A 19,381-nucleotide genomic window follows, 5' to 3' on the forward strand; every position below is an offset into this window, starting at 1 on the left:
ACACATACACACTCATATACACACATACACGCTCATATACATCATACAAAAAACATGTACACGATTTTTATCATATATTAGGTATTTATATTATTGGAAGCGTTTGGTACGGGAGGTCCACGCTTTCTTCCTTTCCCCTCGATTCCAAGCTATTAAGTGACTTTAGGTATTCCTGAAGTAGCTCAATATCTAGGAGTCATCTCTGCGGTACATACTGCGTAGTTGACCTGGCCATATGAAAAGAAAAATGACGGAATTCAGAAACCGTCATTTTCCAGGATGCTTTCAAGTATTGGCTACGCATGTATGAGATTAGATTAGATTAGAACACCGGTTCATACAAGTCTTCAATGAAATTGTTGTTTATTAAAAGATGACTTCCGTGGTAACAAAAGTTGAGAGGTCGATTGACGTTTGACTACCAAATAAACGAAATTGATTGAAATTGATTCCAGTTAATCAATTTTAACCGTACATCACGCGCGCGGTCCTGAAACGCTTATGCAGGGTCATTTGTGCTCGAGTTTTAATCGAGGTGGTCTGCTAGATACAATACCAGCAATTCACTAACTCAAACTGCCTTGTACTCTCTGCGCAATACACTTCAATCAGATAAAAATAAAAATCAAATTATGATAACATATAAAGATCTTTGCAAATAATCCATTTAGCTGAATTTCTGGAACAAGTATGAAATAATACTCTACACCGGTTTACGAAGATGATATGGGTTTCAAAATCTTTTGTGCATGTACAACGTACACCGTAATATGAACCGGAACAAACTCACCGAATCCGGCCAAAACGTAGGGCTATATTTTAAATTACTTATCAAGAACATCATTCCGGGGTGTATTTGATATGCTGCAGCTTAATTCCGTTGATATTCAAAGCACAGACAGAGCACACCTACGGTTTGTTCTGGAGATGGCTTCGGACATCGAGCAGTCGTTCCAGGCCTCAGCTTTCACTAGAAGTATCGCTTGCTAACACGTAATAATTTTAAATACAGTCCACCACAACTTCGGGAAATTCGGCTCGGCGTGTCATCGGGGCGTCGAACTTGTAAGCGTACTTATCGTTTGTAGTTTGGAGATGCTTCACGTTACCAATTCATGCACCCGATAGAAAACTTTAGGTACTAAAAGAACACTGACTTCACATTGAAAAAAATACTGGATAGGAAAAAATCGTGACAGCGGATTGTAAACCTGCCCTATCGCAGCAAAGCCTACTTCCTGTCTCCGCATGAATCATAAGCTGCATCAAGTATAAGTACAAAGAAGAAAATATTGTGAATCGTATAAAATACGGCAGACTTAAGTGGGCTGGGGACTTGGTGCAAATGTCGGAAGAAAATATAGCGAAAACAATATTCAACAGAGAACCAGATAGGGGCCTTTTTAGGGGATTTCGTGGCCACGAACACGCTGGCTGCACGCGGTGGAATCGGACCTGGGATCCTGAACGTTCGGGGAAACTGGAGGAACATCGCCCAAGACCGACGATTATGGAGCTCTACAATACGCCAGGTATAGATGTATCGACGCTGTAGCCAACCAGGTATCCAGGTAGGTAGATTGATGATCGTCAAAATACTGATTCATGGTGCTGGGTGGCACCCCGGTTTTATACATCGTATGCTTGAGTTATGCCAGATTGAGACAATGACGATGGCTGCGCAAGAAGGCGTGGCTTGCTTCAGCTCTCCAGTTCGATGGGTTGCGGACTGAACACCATCTACTCACTATATGCAGAAAGTTTCAGTCCCACTTGTCTGCTACTGTCAGCGACGACGCAGAATGAAACTTGATGATTATTTGCTGACTTCTGTTCCCTACCGTTTACGACATGATCTCTTCATTACAGTATAGTGACTCAGAAGCCGATTAAGAACTCTTTCATGAATCAAGTTTCGTCCTGAAAAGGACGGTTCTCTAATGCTGATTTGGAAAATTATTCAATTACCTCAATCAGCGCTATGGACGGGGATTGGCTCAACCCGATCTACTGCTTCTGCACTGGCAATCCGCTCAGCTTCTCGCCCGAAAATCGAATGAGCAGCTGGTGCTAAAACACCGTTCTTGATGATGGAATGGCTCGACCTGCCTGCTGCTTGCTTTGGCTCGACCCGGCTGGTACTGCTGGTACCGCTTCATCTGCTTCTTTTGAAAACTTTTCAACCAGATTTTGGTTTTTTTTTTTCGCATTTTAGGCAAGATTTTTTTATATTTCTTGTCCCCGTGCATTCCGCATAGTGTGGAGCTATCGTAACGGCGGGAAAAGTCTTTGAACATGAAGTTGCATTTTAACTGATTTCACAAAGCAAAAGTGTTCAGTTTTATCACTACAATTGGTACCGTTCAAAATTTGTTATTGGAACTAATCCAAAATACCCCTTCAATATAAACTCGTTTGTTCCGCCGATTCGCAATAGATTTATCGACATTTGTCATAAAACACTAAGCAGTTTTGGTTTATTCTCAGGATGTTTTTCGCTAACTAGAGAATGAACGTAAGTCTATGAGCACATACTTTTCTGTATCTTATATTCGAGAAACATTATATTTGCAGTACTTACGATTATGCTTTGCACTCTCCGTTTGTGTTGGCACAATACTTTCGCTAGATGACGACAATGAATTGGAAACAGATAATGTGGAGGAAGACGATGAAAACTTCGAAGGAGACTTGATTCTTACACCAGAACAGAAAAGTATTACGGATGGAAGGGCACGAAATGCAATGTTGGCCGTGAAATACAAATGGCCTAATGGAACGGTGCCCTATCGGATCAATGTAGATCATTTTGGTAAGAACGTTAGTTCAAATTCTCAAACCACGTGGATTGCTTCTCATCTATCAGCCACAGCAAGCTTCCATTTTCACTGAATTTTCCTTTTCATAGGCCCCACTCAAATCGAGTACATTCGCAAAGCCATGGACACGATCGAATCCGTGTCATGCGTCAAATTTGTTGAGGCGAAACCAAACGCTACGAAGTATGTCCGGATAGTTTCGGAAAAAAGTGGATGTTCGTCGCATCTGGGGTACAGGGGAAAACTGCAACGGTTAAACCTTCAGAGTCACTTTCCCGGGCAAGGATGCTTCCGACTCGGTACAATTATGCATGAGCTTCTGCACACGTTGGGGTTTGTTCATCAGCAAAGCGCTTCTGATCGGAACGACTATGTGACGATCAGTTGGGATAATATTAAGCCCAAGCATAAGCACAATTTCAAGAAATACGATTACTACTCGGTGACTGACTTTGACGTGAAGTATGACTATGATAGCATTCTGCACTACACTCCAATGGCTTTTAGTAGCAATGGAATGCCCACAATCACGCCGAAAGATCCAAACGCCAGGATAGGACAACGTGAAAGGTTAAGTGAGGGAGACATTCTTAAGCTTAATCGAATGTATAAATGCAAAGGGTATAAACAAAAACCAAAATAAACGTGTTTCGAATGAAAAATCTCCGGAGATTTTAATGTGAATTCCATTCCTAAGATAATTTGAGTTATTCACCCACAAAAATCCGAGGAAATCAGGAAATCCAAAGAAAAGTTCGTTAACGATGGCATTCTAGGACCCAAGAATACTCTGAAAAATATCTATTCGGAGACATCCTGTGGTGTTCCGAGAGATTTCGTGAGGATTTCTAGGAGAATCCGAGGGGGATCTGGAGGCATTTTTTCTCTGTTACCGTAATTAAAAAAAAAATAAGTATGAAATCCGGAGTCCGAAGGGAATCCGAATAGGATTCCGAGGGGAATCTGAATAGGATTCCGAGGGGAATTCGGAAGGGATTCCAAGGGGAATCCGGAAGGGATTCCGAGGGGAATCCGGAAGGGATTCCGAGGGGAATCCGGAAGGGATTCCGACGGGAATCCGGAAGGGATTCCGACGGGAATCCGGAAGGGATTCCGACGGGAATCCGGAAGGGATTCCGACGGGAATCCGGAAGGGATTCCGACGGGAATCCGAAAGGGATTCCGACGGGAATCCGAAAGGGATTCCGACGGAAAACCGGAAGGGATTCCGCCGGGAATCCGGAAGGTATTCCGATGGAAAACCGGAAGGGATTCCGACGGGAATCCGAAAGAGATTCCGACGGGAATCCGGAAGGGATTCCGCCGGGAATCCGGAAGGGATTCCGCCGGGAATCCGTGAGGGATTCCGACGGGAATCCGAAAGAGATTCCGACGGGAATCCGGAAGAGATTCCGACGGGAATCCGGAAGAGATTCCGACGGGAATCCGGAAAAGATTCCGACGGGAATCCGGAAGGGATTCCGACGGGAATCCGGAAGGGATTCCGACGGGAATCCGGAAGGGATTCCGACGGGAATCCGGAAGGGATTCCGACGGGAATCCGGAAGGGATTCCGACGGGAATCCGGAAGGGATTCCGACGGGAATCCGGAAGGGATTCCGACGGGAATCCGGAAGGGATTCCGACGGGAATCCGGAAGGGATTCCGACGGGAGTCCGGAAGGGATTCCGACGGGAGTCGGAGGAATCCGACAGGAATCCGGAGGAATCCGACGGAATCCGGAAGGATTCCGACAGGAATCCGGAAGGATTCCGACGGGAATCCGGAAGGATTCCGACGGAATCGGAAGGGATTCCGACGGGAATCCGGAAGGATTCCGACGGGAATCCGGAAGGATTCCGACGGAATCGGAAGGGATTCCGATGGGAATCCGGAAGGATTCCGACGGGAATCCGGAAGGATTCCGACGGAGTCGGAGGAATCCGGAGGAATCCGACAGGAATCCGGAAGGGATTCCGACTGGAATCCGGAAGAGATTCCGAAGGGAATCCGGAAGGGATTCCGAGGGGAATCCGGAAGGAATTCCGAGGGGAATCCGGAAGGAATTCCGAGGGGAATCCGGAAGGGATTCCGACGGGGATCCGGAAGGGATTCCGACGGGGATCCGGAAGGGATTCCGACGGGGATCCGGAAGGGATTCCGACGGGGATCCGGAAGGGATTCCGACGGGGATCCGGAAGGGATTCCGACGGGGATCCGGAAGGGATTCCGATGGAAAACCGGAAGGGATTCCGCGGGAATCCGGAAGGGATTCCGCCGGGAATCCGGAAGGGATTCCGACGGGAATCCGGAAGAGATTCCGACGGGAATCCGGAAGAGATTCCGACGGGAATCCGGAAGAGATTCCGACGGGAATCCGGAAGAGATTCCGACGGGAATCCGGAAGGGATTCCGACGGGAATCCGGAAGGGATTCCGAGGGGAATCCGGAAGGGATTCCGAGGGGAATCCGGAAGGGATTCGAGGAATCGGAAGGATTCCGAGGGAATCGGAAGGAATTCCGAGGAATCCGGAAGGATTCCGACGAGAATGCGGAAGGGATTCCGACGGGGAATCCGGAAGGATTCCGACAGGAATCCGGAAAGGATTCCGACGGAATCCGGAAGGATTCCGACGGAATCCGGAAGGATTCCGACAGGAATCCGGAAGGATTCCGACGGAAATCCGGAAGGATTCCGACAGGAATCCGGAAGGATTCTGACTGGAATCCGGAAGGGATTCCGACAGGAATCAGGAAGGGATTCCGACGGAAATCTGGAAGGGATTCCGACGGGAATCCGGAAGGGATTCCGACGGGAATCCGGAAGGGATTCCGACGGGAATCCGGAAGGGATTCCGACGGAAATCCGGAAGGGATTCCGACGGAAGTCCGGAAGGGATTCCGACGGAAATCCGGAAGGGATTCCGACGGAAATCCGGAAGGGATTCCGACGGGAATCCGGAAGAAATTCTGACGGGAATCCGGAAGAAATTCCGACGGGAATCGGGAAGGGATTCCGAGGGGAATCCGGAAGGGATTCCGAGGGGAATCCGGAAGGGATTCCGAGGGGAATCCGGAAGGGATTCCGACGGGATTCCGGAAGGGATTCCGCCGGGAATCCGGAAGGGATTCCGCCGGGAATCCGGAAGGGATTCCGCCGGGAATCCGGAAGGGATTCCGACGGGAATCCGGAAGAGATTCCGACGAGAATCCGGAAGGGATTCGAGGGAATCCGGAAGGATTCCGACGGGGATCCGGAAGGATTCCGATGGAAAACCGGAAGGATTCCGCCGGGAATCTGGAAGGGATTCCGCCGGGAATCCGGAAGGGATTCCGCCGGGAATCCGGAAGGGATTCCGCCGGGAATCCGGAAGGGATTCCGCCGGGAATCCGGAAGGGATTCCGCCGGGAATCCGGAAGGGATTCCGCCGGGAATCCGGAAGGGATTCCGCCGGGAATCCGGAAGGGATTCCGCCGGGAATCCGGAAGGGACGGGACGGGAATCCGGAAGGGATTCCGACGGGAATCCGGAAGGGATTCCGACGGGAATCGGAAGGATTCCGACGGAATCCGGAAGGATTCCGAGGGAATCGGAAGGAATTCGAGGAGAATCCGGAAGGATTCCGACGGAATCCGGAAGGATTCCGACAGGAATCCGGAAGGGATTCCGACGGAATCGGAAGGGATTCGACAGGAATCGGAAGGATTCCGACGGAATCGGAAGGGATTCAGACGGGAATCCGGAAGGGATTCCGACGAGAATCCAGAAGGGATTCCGACGGGAATCCGGAAGGGATTCCGACGGGAATCCGAAAAAGATTCCGACGGGAATCCGAAAGAGATTCCGACGGGAATCCGGAAGGGATTCCGCCGGGAATCCGGAAGGGATTCCGCCGGGAATCCGTGAGGGATTCCGACGGGAATCCGAAAGAGAGTCCGACAGGAATCCGGAAGGATTCCGACAGGAATCCGGAAGGATTCCGACGGAATCGGAAGGATTCCGACGGGAATCCGGAAGGATTCCGACAGGAATCCGGAAGGATTCCGACAGGAATCCGGAAGGATTCCGACGGAATCCGGAAGGATTCCGACGGAATCCGGAAGGATTCCGACGGGAATCCGGAAGGATTCCGACGGGAATCCGGAAGGATTCCGACGGAATCGGAAGGATTCCGACGGAATCCGGAAGGGATTCCGACGGAATCCGGAAGGATTCCGACGGAATCGGAAGGATTCCGACGGGAATCGGAAGGATTCCGACAGGAATCCGGAAGGATTCCGACGGAATCCGGAAGGATTCCGACGGGAATCGGAAGGATTCCGACGGAATCCGGAAGGATTCCGACGGAATCCGGAGGGGATTCCCACGGAAAGCCGGAAGGGATTCCGACGGGAATCCGGAAGGATTCCGACGAATCCGGAAGGATTCCGACGGAATCCGGAAGGATTCCGACAGGAATCCGGAAGGATTCCGACGGGAATCCGGAAGGATTCGACAGGAATCCGGAAGGATTCCGACGGAATCCGGAAGGATTCCGACGGGAATCCGGAAGGATTCCGACGGAATCGGAAGGGATTCCGACGGAATCCGGAAGGATTCCTGACGGAATCCGGAAGGGATTCCGACTGGAATCCGGAAGGGATTCCGACTGGAATCCGGAAGGGATTCCGACGGGAATCCGGAAAGGATTCCGACGGGAATCCGAAAGGGATTCCGACGGGAATCCGGAAGGGATTTCGACGGGAATCCGGAAAAGATTCCGACGGGAATCCGGAAAAGATTCCGACGGGAATCCGGAAAAGATTCCGACGGGAATCCGGAAAAGATTCCGACGGGAATCCGGAAGGGATTCCGACGGGAATCCGGAAGGGATTCCGACGGAACATCCGGAAGGATTCCGACGGAATCCGGAAGGATTCCGACAGGAATCCGGAAGGATTCCGACGGGAATCCGGAAGGGATTCCGACGGAATCCGGAAGGATTCCGACGGGAATCCGGAAGGATTCGACGGGAATCCGGAAGGATTCCGACGGAATCCGGAAGGATTCCGACGGGAATCGGAAGGGATTCCGACGGAATCCGGAAGGATTCCGACGGAATCCGGAAGGGATTCCGACGGAATCCGGAAGGATTCCGACGGGAATCCGGAAGGATTCCGACGGAATCCGGAAGGATTCCGACGGAATCCGGAAGGATTCCGACGGAATCCGGAAGGATTCCGACGGGAATCCGGAAGGATTCCGACAGGAATCCCGAAGGATTCCGACGGGAATCCGGAAGGGATTCCGACGGGAATCCGGAAGGGATTCCGACGGGAATCCGGAAGGGATTCCGACGGGAATCCGGAAGGGATTCCGACGGGAATCCGGAAGGGATTCCGACGGGAATCCGGAAGGGATTCCGACGGGAATCCGGAAGGGATTCCAACGGGAATCCATAAGGGATTCCGACGGGAATCCAGAAGGATTCCGACAGGAATCGGAAGGATTCCGACGGGAATCGGAAGGATTCCGAGCGGAATCCGGAAGGGATTCCGAGCGGAATCCGGAAGGGATTCCGAGGGGAATCCGGAAGGGATTCCGAGGGGAATCCGGAAGGGATTCCGAGGGGAATCCGGAAGGGATTCCGAGGGGAATCCGGAAGGGATTCCGAGGGGAATCCGGAAGGGATTCCGAGGGGAATCCGGAAGGGATTCCGAGGGGAATCCGGAAGGGATTCCGAGGGGAATCCGGAAGGGATTCCGAGGGGAATCCGGAAGGGATTCCGAGGGGAATCCGGAAGGGATTCCGAGGGGAATCCGGAAGGTATTCAGAGGGGAATCCGGAAGGGATTCAGAGGGGAATCCGGAAAGGATTCCGAAGGGAATCTGGAAGGAATTCCGAGGGGAATCCGGAAGAAATTCCGAGGGGAATCCGGAAGGAATTCCGAGGGGAATCCGGAAGAAATTCTGAGGGGAATCCGGAAGGAATTCTGAGGCAAATCCGGAAGGGGTTTCGAAGGGAATCCGGAAGAGATTTCGACGCCAATCCGAAAGGGATTCTGAGGGCGATTAGGAAGGGATTCCGAGGGGAATCCAGAAGAGCTTCCAAGGGGAATCCGTCAGTTCAAGTGTTGGGATTCGTATAAACAAATCAAAGAAACTGTCAGGGCCCTCCTTAGCCGTGCGGTAAGACGCGCGGCTACAAAGCAAGACCATGCTGAGGGTGGCTGGTGCCGGTCTAGGCAATTTTCGGATTTGAAATTGTCACGACTTCCTGGGCATAAAAGTATCATCGTGTTAGCCTCATGATATACGAATGCAAAAATGGTAACACAGACAAACAGACATAACACATTGAACATTCACTCATCAAATTCATCGTCGTTCAAACACTAACGACATCTGTTGATTTCAGTTAGTTGGGCAAATCACGAACCAGATGGCGGTAGTGAGCAAACGTCAAACTAGAGCAAATCCGATGCGCGCGCCGCGAGTGACCGATTGGCCAACTAATGATTATTTGAATTGACCAGTACATCAGTGAACGATGGAAATTAGACGAGTGTTATGTCTGTTTGTCTGTGATGGTAACCTGGCTTAGAAACCTCGCAGTTAATAACTGTGGAAGTGCTTGATGAACACTAAGCTGCGAGGCGGCTCTGCCCCAGTGTGGGGATGTAATGCCAATAAGAAGAAGAAGAAGAAGTCAGAAATTGAGGTAGTAAGAGGGGGCTTCAAATTAATCAATTTTACGTTACGTAAATTGTAAACTTTTCTTAGATTTTAGAAGAATTTGAAAAATTTGAAGAAAACCTAATGGCTCCAATATTCATCCCATCAAAAACAAAGTAATGGAAAGCAATTTGATTTGTTTCGTATTTTTGTGATTTTTTCAGCAGTGAGCACGCATGCTAATAAAAAGAAGCGACAAAATTGGTGCTGTATTTCTTTGTTTCGCGATGAGATGAATATATGTTTAGTGAGATGGAGATCGGAACAGATCTCCTATATTGAAAAATGTAGGAAAAAACACATATTTACATTATAAGATTATACGGCCGTGTAAATAGTATAACCATTGCGATCGAAATCAACTGTTTGCGATCGTTGTCCACAAAAAGATTCAAAATCTGGATCATAGCGACTAAAGAATCAGATTGAAAAAAATTAGTAAAGATATCAAATGTCTTCGCACAGTTGATGATTAGCGAAATAATCCAACTGTGAGATGGTCAGAAGAAATCCAATTCACCATTCATCAAGACGATATGTCGCATCACCAAATCCACGTTAAGATTTGGTTAATTAGACCGATCAAATTCATTAGGCACACCACGACCGCCGGACTGGTGCATATAACTCACCCAGTGTTCAATCGAGCGGAACCGCGTCAACAACGGTCAATCGCTTCGCACTTTTAGTACCTCCCCATTGCACCGTTCGTTTATTCCTCATTTTTCCTATGAGTCATCATTTATTTCCTTGTTTGAATATCGACGGCTCGATGGCTGGATTTTTTAGCTGTGGAATTTCCTGATCGCCGAAAGAACCAAACGGGGTCGCAACACTAGCGAAGCCATGTCGAAATATCAATGGGTGTCCCGTCTTCAGTCGTACAATGACAGGGCATGATCATGAGGGGTCAAAAGAAGCCGGGCGATCGCGTGTTCCGTTTCTGGATCAATGGTCACAAGGCGGCACAGCGATGTGTCCTATAAATACCAATGGTTCCGGTTCGATATGGCTTAGTTGTAGTTGAAGTACGGTGCTCGGACAACATGTTCTTGAAGTGCGTCTCGGTAGTGTTGATCCTGATCGGATCGGTTCAAAGTGGACTAACGTATCCGTACGCGGACGGATATCCTTACGGCACGGCTATCGTGACAGAGTCGAAACTGTTGAAGGGTGTTTCGAGTCGAGGAACCACCGAAGGGGGGAAAGATTTGCGCAACTTCAGCCTCGATCATGTGTTTGATGGCGGTGATAAAATTAACTCAGCCGCCGACGCTGTTCGGTATCACGCGTTGGATAATGCCGTGAATGGGCATAGAATAGCGGATGCTTCCAAGGGTGGTTCACTGGATAAGGTGAACCACTTGGCTGGGGAGAACTTTGAGACGGATAACTCGCACAATCGAAAGCAAGTGAAATCGGGTTTTACGAATTCATATCACAAGGATGAATCGGGAAGCAAAAGTTCTTTCTACGAAGACTCGGACGACCACGGTGGAAAGCAGGTGTTCGATAATCGGAAAAATTTACGAAATAATTTTAATGATCATCTGTATAATAAAGAGCTGAGGAACGATCATCTCCGTGATCTATACGACGACCGTTACGGTGGGCACGATCATCGCGGAATGCATGATTATCATCATCAAACGGCAGCCGATCGAGGTTGTTTGTGTGATATTTGTTACCATGTTCGGAAATTGACTGAGTTCTTCTTTCGTTAGGAAATCTACACGACTACCGGGACGGATTTCGGGACGATCGTGACCGACACGTGAACGATTACGCGCAGGAGTACTATCCGGCATTACCACCGTTGGTTCCGGTGCGGAACTATGATGAGTTGTTCCAGCGGCGAACGTTTCACGAACCTCGACCGATGTTCAAAACAGGTCCACAAGCGCCGATTACGGTATACGAGGATCCACGCGAGTACATGTACGACTATCCACCACCATCCGGTGGGGATCGTTTTCTGCGGCGACGGTACGATGAAGATTTGGCCGACCGTACACGGATTATTTTTAGACCCAGCCCATTACTGGACTATCCGCGACGGTATTGAAACTAGTTAGTGGATGATAGTGGTACATATTTATTGTTGTGTATTTTAATCCAAGTGCATTTTAATTAATTTAAACCGAATTAATGTAGTTACGAACTAAAAATCCTGGCAGTGAGGATTCTCACCAATTTGGCATTCAAGAGGTTGCAATCAACTCTTTGAGGATGCCTTGATATATTTTTAAGAGTAAATAAATGTCAGCCATCATGCGTAGCGGTTTCATTTTTTTCAGTAACTCGTTTTCAGCTCTTTTAGAACCCTCTTAACCTCATCCAGCGTTGGTGGTTTCTCAACTTGACCGTCGTCGACTACTTTCATCTTTTTCTTACAACACCTTTCTTTTCACTTTTGGGCGAGATTCCGCCGAACGTTGGTCTGTTCGCCTGCGTGCTGTCGTTCTTCTTCTTATTGGCATTACATCCCCACACTGGGACAGAGCCGCCTCGCAGCTTAGTGTTCATTATGCACTTCTACAGTTATTAACTGCGAGGTTTCTTAGCCAGGCTACCATTTTTGCATTCATATATCATAAGGCTAACACGATGATACTTTTATGCCCAGGGAAGTCGAGACAATTTCCAATCCGAAAATTGCCTAGACCGGCACCGGGAATCGAACCCAGCCACCCTCAGCATGGTCTTGCTTTGTAGCCGCGCGTCTTACCGCACGGCTAAGGAGGGCCCTGAGGGCGTGCTGTCGTGAAGCTTGCAATTCCGTTGGTTGCCGGATGATGAAAAAGGCAGAATCATGGCCTGCTATTCACTGATCAATGATGATCACAGATCCACTATACGGAAGATATTTTCGTATATGTCATCAATGCACTCTGAAAGTGGATTACCTAGTTTGTAATCTCTCACCCTCACATCACCGTTTAACAAATACCTATTCAAAGTGCTCCTTCCACCTGGTTGCCACCATAGTCTTGTCTGTCAGCAAATATTGCTCTCAGTCGTAGCACATTGACGCAGCTTTTTACAGCGTGCTATGGACGGTCGCGAAAAACCTTTGCCCATCGTTTAGATCGAGGTTCTCCTGCGCTTCAACTATCACACTGACTCTCGTGCTGTATTTTTCTCGTCAGTCACTCGCTGGAAATCAACAAAAAATCTATTTCATTATCGTCGCTGTGAAATGCCTAACACTTCTTGTGCTGTTGCAGTGGTGCGAAATCGAGGTGGTTGAAGAATTCGTGTACTTGGGTACTTGGGTTGCTGCACATAAAAGACTTCTCCATTCAGCTCGGTCCACTTCGCCAACCACGCAGTCTGCGGATGGTCCGCAAATCGTCCTCCACTTGATCGATCCATCTTGCCCGTTGTGCACCTCCTTGTTCCCATCGGATCGTTGTCGAGAACCATTTTCACCGGATTACTGTTCGACATTCTGGCTACGTTCCCGGCCCACCACAGTCGTCCGATTTTCGCGGTGTGAACGATGGATGGTTTTCCCAACAGCTGATGCAACTCGTGGTTCATTCGCCTTCTCCACGTACCGTCCGCCATCTGCATCCCACCATAGATGGTACGCAACACTTTCCTTTCAAAAACTCCCAGTGCGCGTTGGTTGGTTGGAGCATCATCCAGGTCTCGTGTCCGTAGAGAACTACCGGTCTTATAAGCGTTTTGTAGATAGTCAGTTTGGTACGGCGGCGAACTCTATTCGATCGGAGCGTCTTGTGGAGTCCAAAGTACGTACGGTTTCCAGCCACTATGCGCCTCCGAATTTCTCTGCTGGTATCGTTATCGGCGGTCACCAGTGAGCCCAAGTACACGAATTCTTCAACCACCTCGATTTCGTCACCACCGATAGGAACTCGTGGTGGGTGGCTTACATTGACCTCTCTTGAGCCTCTTCCTATCATGTACTTCGTCTTCGACGTGTTGATGACTAGTCCAATCCGTTTAGCTTCGCTTTTCAGTCTGATGTAGGCTTCCTCCATCCTCTCAAAGTTACGTGCCATGATATCAATGTCGTCGGCGAAACCAAATAACTGGACGGACTTCGTGAAAATCGTACCACTCGTGTCAATCCCTGCCCTTCGTATTACTCCCTCCAAAGCGATGTTGAATAGCAGACACGAAAGACCATCACCTTGCCGTAACCCTCTACGCGTTTCGAATGGACTCGAGAGTGCTCCTGAAACTCGAACTACGCACATCACCCGATCCATGGTCGCCTTGATCAACCGTATCAATTTATCCGGAAATCCGAATTCGTGCATTAGCTGCCATAGCTGCGGCAGAAACTCATCCTCCCAAACCTTGGTAATCACCCAGTGCAGCGCTCTAGCCAGCGCTTCACCACCGTGTTTAAACAGCTCTCCTGGTAGTTGGTCAACTCCAGGGGCTTTGTTGTTTTTCAGCCGGTCGATCTCCTCCTGGATTTCCTGGAGATTCGGAGCCGGAAGTCGCATGTCCTGCGCGTGCTCCTAGGTTCATTACCATACCGCCACCGTTGCCTGCCATATCGCCATTCAGGTGTTCTTCGTAGTGCTGCCGCCACCTTTGGATCACCTCACGCTCGTTTGTAAGAAGGTTCCCGTTTATGTCTTTACACATATCGGGCTGTGGCACGTGTCGGTTCAACTTCTCATAGAACTTTCGTTCGTTATTAGCGCGGTACAGTTCCTCCGTCTCTTCACGGTCTCGATCTTCCTGCTGGCGCTTTTTCCTCCGGAAAATCGAGTTTTGTCTGTTCCTCGTTCGCCCTCGTGCGGTGTTGCAGCAATCTCGCCCATGCTGCATTCTTCTCCTCAACTAACTGCTCACATTCGCCGTCATACCAGTCGTTTCTCTGATCCGGAGCCACCGCACCTAGTGCTTCCAATGGCGGATCGAATATCTCTCCAGTCAAGAGATGCTGCGCCTAGCTCTTCCGTTGGGAGTGCTTTTTCCAGCTGCTGCGCGTAGTCTTGGGCTAGTCTACCGTCTTGTAGCCGCCCAATGTTTAGCCGCGGTGGGCGACTCCGACGCGTGTTGATCACCGTCGAGAGTTTTGAGCGCAGGCATACTGCAACGAGGTAGTGGTCGGATTCAATATTCGCACTGCGGTAAGTGCGTACGTTCGTGATGTCGGAGAAGAATTTACCGTCGATTAGAACGTGGTCGATTTGGTTTTCCGTAACTTGATTAGGTGATTTCCATGTGGCCTTGTGGATATTCTTGCGGTGCTTCGGACTACCGTTCCGCGGGAGGCTGCAATGTTTATGCATCGTTGGCCGTTGTCGTTCGATACGGTATGCAGACTATCCGGTCCGATGACCGGTCTATACATTTCCTCCTATACCTGAGCATCCATGTCACCGATGACGATTTTGACGTCCCGCAGTGGGCATCCATCGTATGTCTGCACCAGCTGTGTATAGAACGCTTCTCTCTCGTCGTCGGATCTCCCTTTGTGTGGGCAGGATACGTTGATGATGCTATAGTTGAAGAAACGGCCTTTTATCCTCAGCTTGCACATCCTTGCGTTGATTGGCTGCCACCCAATCACGCGTTGGCGCATCTTTCCCAGCACATTGTAATTCCTACATGGTTTAATTCAACCAGAGGAAAAATCCTGCCAGAGGCAATTGGAATATATTAATAAAAACTAAAAATGTAACATAGCGAATAAGGATGATAGTGTTAAGAAAACACGGATCACCTAGTCTAAGAGATGCATGTATTAGGTAATTAGCAATTAGTTTAAAATAATAATAATAATAATAATAATAATAATAATATATGGGTGGGAGCTCAGGTGAAATACCCTGGGCGTCCATGAAAAACCACCATTTCGAGTAGGTGGGAGCTGAAGGCCCAATTCCTAAGCACCAATGAAAAACTACCCTCGGGCGAGCACTGGCGCTTGAACCTAGCTATTTAGCACTGTAAAGAATTAAATAACTTTACAGAACCCGTAGCTTCCGGGAATGAAAGCACACCCAGATATGGGGTTACGCTCAAGAACAATACCATCCATGCGATTGCCAGATGAGGTAGCCCCTACTGGAGCTGGTCCTGGAACGGAGGACAGAGCGAGCGGCCAGCGGCTAGATGAAGGAGAGGTGCAACAGCGACGCTCTAGTCATCGGGCTAAGCCCGTGCCGACAAGGCAAAACAGAAACGGCAGCAGAAGAAATCACCAAGGCAATGCTGCACCTGCTGATGTTGCGTGGTTGATCGACGTCAATCACTCACGTTAGCGGGTCGCCGACGGCAACGGATCATGTGGACAAGGGAGATGAATCAATACGTGATCCGTTGCTACTACGTTTGCAGAAGGATGGAGACGGATATGTCCGGCAGACCGGCGATGCTGGAGATGTTCAATGAGAGGTACCCTCGGTTTGCACCCCAGCTTGACCAAAACAAGTTGTACACACGCCAGAGAGGAGGAGGATGCAAGATCGAGCGATACGTCGAGAAGGAGTTCTGTTGGGTTGGATGCATCAATCGCAAGTAACCGTCGCGATTCGATTGCACCCACCGCTCCAGGACCAACAGTGGAATTGCAACGACAGCAATTGAAGGACGAACTAGCTAATCATATGGGCACAGCAGTTACACAGTTCCGTGGGACAGACCCCGGTTGACGAGTACAGTAAGCATCCTTAACCAGGATATTTTGCCACAGTACTTGGAAACCGTGGAGAACCTTGAGGAGCTGCAATTTATCGTGTATTCGGCTGCAGTGGCTGTTGTAAGAACGTTGGGATTGCGAACGCGCCCACAAGGTGAGAGTGATGGACGCGCACGCCCCAAAGCACGAAAACCCGCGTGGATGCGACGTCTGGAGAACCGCATCGCCACACTGCGGTCAAAGGTTGGTCGATTAACACAGTACAAGCAGGGGAATCGATCAACCAGGCTAGTTCGGAATGTTGCTGAAATTGTGAAACCCACAGAACTCCGTGATCTCACCGAGGCGAACATAACTGAGATCCTCGACACCCATGTACAGCGGTTGAGTGCTCTTGCTAAACGACTGCGACGTTATGGAGAATGTTCGAAGAGGAAGGAGCAAAATCGAATGTTCAACATCAACGAAAGGGAGTTCTACAACCACATCCGAAACGACAAAGCCGACTTTGGCGAGGGCCTTCCGGAGATTGGAGAAGTCACGCAGTTTTGGTCCAATCTATGGGAGAACCCCGTCATACATAACGGCGATGGGGTGTGGATGGCAGAAGAAGAGCAATATTGTGGTGGAATTGGAGACATGACCGCTATCAACGTGACCGCCCAAGACATACGTGAGGCTACTCGGTATACCAGGAATTGGGCTGCACCAGGACCCGATTTTGTGCATAATTTCTGGTATAAAAAAACGGTCCACGGGCGGATGGCGGAATGCTTCAACACGGTACTAGATAACCCCGAGCAGCTACCGGAATTCATCACTAGGGGTGTCACTTATCTTCTGCCGAAGGATCGGAACACTTTGAACCCAGCCAAGTACAGACCAATAACGTGCCTTTCGAGTCTGTACAAAGTGCTGTCATCGGTAATAGCGAGGAGGGTGCAGAACCATTGCGACGTCAACAACCTGATGACCGAGGAACAAAAAGGTTGTCGACGCAACACACGAGGCTGCAAGGATCAGGTCATCATTGTTGCAGTCGTTGTTGGGCAGGCCACCCACAAGCAAAGAAACCTGAGCATGGCATATATCGACTATAAAAAGGCATACGACTCAGTACCTCACTCGTACCTTCTTAAGGTACTGCAGTTGTATGAGATAGACGGTAACGTCATCAGGCTAATGCAGCACGCTATGGGGATGTGGAGCACATCCCTACACATTACCGATGGAGAAAAGGTGTTACGGTCCAGGACTCTCAGCATCAGGAGGGGCATATTCCAAGGCGATGCCTTTAGTCCTCTATGGTTTTGCCTTGCCATGAACCCTCTTAGCAGAGCACTCAACCAACACAACTATGGCAATCATTTGAAAAGTGGGTAGAAAAGTACAAACATTACCCACACCTTCTTTATGGACGACTTGAAGCTGTTTGCAGAATCTGTGGAGAAGCTGCACCAATTTCTGTGGCTTGTAACGGTATTCAGCAACGACATCCGGATGGAGTTTGGTATCGATAAATGTTGATCCAGACATATACACCGGGGTCACCTGGTGGATGTCGACAGTTTCCGCGTCAACGAACTGGAGGAGATTCGAAACATGGTTGAAGGCGAAACGTACAAGTTCCTAGGTTTCCTGCAACTGAAAGGAATTCGCCATACAACGATCAAGAAAGAGCTGCAGGAAAAGTTCTTGCATCGTGTCAACGGTATTTTGAAGAGCCTCTTGTCGACCGGCAACAAGGTGAAGGCGATAAACACGTTTGCTGTGCCCTTGTTGACATACAGTTTCGGGGTGGTGGAGTGGACCCAGACTGGCTTGGAGGCGTTAGAACGAGCAGTACGAGTGGCGTTCACTAAGCATCGCATGCGCCATCCAAAATCGTCCATTGAGAGAGTCACCCTGCCACGTACAGTGGGAGGAAGAGGCGTCACCGATATACAAACACTATGTGTTTCCCAGATCCAGCAGTTGCGAAGATACTTCGTGAAAAGCCAGAACCGCCATGAAATCTGGAAAATAGTTTCGTGAAGCTGTACTGGGATCGCGAGATCATAACGGATGTCCTCATTCATGCCAATCGGCCCGATATTGTGGTCTACGACAAAAGGATGAAGCGGGTAACCCTCATCGACATTGCTGTACCGCTAGACCATAATGTCCAAACAACATTCTCCAACAAGATAACGAAGTACCACGACTGGGCGGAGGAGTTGAAGCAGATGTGGCACCTGGAAGGCGTGCGTATGATTCCGGTTGATATATCCGCTACCGGAATCGTCTCGAAATCTCTTCTGAGATTCTTAGGAGAGCTGGAACTCTCTCCTCACCTCCATAGCATCCCCAAGACAGTGGTTCTTGGAACTTGCAGCATCGTAAGAGGATTCCTGAACCACCATGACTAATACATCCGGTGCAAACGTTTATTATAGGATTTTAAGTCCACCGGCGAATGAGATCCAAAGAGCCTAATTCCTTTTGCTCGCATACAAGCTCGCTTGTGCTGTGTATCGCGAGCGTGGTATTTTCGTTTGTGTTATACAAATTACAACGATTACAACAGCGTCCGCGTACTCGCGTGCGTTTGCTCGATGGAGTTTCGCTAGGCGCTTGTTTTACTTTATGACAATAATGTCATCAATTGTAGGTGAGTTCCTGAGCTTTGTTTTTGCCTTTCTCGCACAACAAAGTTGTACCAGGAGGCTATAATTTCACTCCAAAAGTGTGTATGTGTGTAGCCCATAAATATGTTTTTTGTTAAACGCTTTTCATATAGAAAGACTTGACAGATTCGAGTGCAACTGGTTTCATTCGACGGAGCAATTTTCCTAGTTGGGGATCGTACACTAATTTTGTAAGCACTTATGGGGAGAGGGGGTGTTTACATTTTCTTACGTTCCATATAAATAAAAAAATATTTGTATGGGAAAAATCTTACATGGGGGGTATTGCGCAATATTGGAATGTATCGCTAGGCACATACACGAATCCACCCCTGTGAAGAGAAACAAATCAATATGTATTCAATGACGTTTGTTATGTTGTTCGATCTGCTATAGTAATAAAAACACGTTGAAAAGTTCGCGACGTGAGTTCCTTATTATCCGGATTGTCCGTAATTTAGTCGGTTCTGTTCCCGTTGGTCGTTTGTCCGCCCACAGGTTATGGGCCCAGTATAAATTAGCGATTTTGCTAATAGTTTCGTGCGCGTGAG

At 48.9% G+C, this 19,381-nt stretch overlaps 1 protein-coding gene and 1 pseudogene across 1 annotated transcript; both read left to right on the forward strand.

The window, feature by feature from the left end:
• Positions 1-2,443: 2,443 nt before the first annotated feature.
• LOC134213158 (seminal metalloprotease 1-like) lies at positions 2,444-3,476 on the forward strand. Its single transcript, XM_062691826.1, has 3 exons — positions 2,444-2,515; positions 2,575-2,812; positions 2,909-3,476. Exons 1-3 carry the CDS (start codon positions 2,510-2,512, stop codon positions 3,460-3,462), a joined length of 798 nt encoding a protein of 265 aa, XP_062547810.1. The 5' UTR covers positions 2,444-2,509; the 3' UTR covers positions 3,463-3,476.
• A 6,959-nt stretch (positions 3,477-10,435) lies between these two features.
• LOC134207252 (uncharacterized) lies at positions 10,436-11,883 on the forward strand (annotated as a pseudogene).
• The last annotated feature ends 7,498 nt before the right edge of the window (positions 11,884-19,381 follow it).

This window comes from Armigeres subalbatus, chromosome 1 (assembly GCF_024139115.2).
Source record: "Armigeres subalbatus isolate Guangzhou_Male chromosome 1, GZ_Asu_2, whole genome shotgun sequence".
In the NCBI taxonomy this organism is placed as follows: domain Eukaryota; kingdom Metazoa; phylum Arthropoda; class Insecta; order Diptera; family Culicidae; genus Armigeres; species Armigeres subalbatus.

Bases quoted from the DNA above. Each gene is read 5' to 3' on its own strand.
- LOC134213158 (XM_062691826.1), top strand. The intron at 2,813-2,908 runs GTAAGAACGTTA...TCCTTTTCATAG, and splicing joins GATCAATGTAGATCATTTTG to GCCCCACTCAAATCGAGTAC.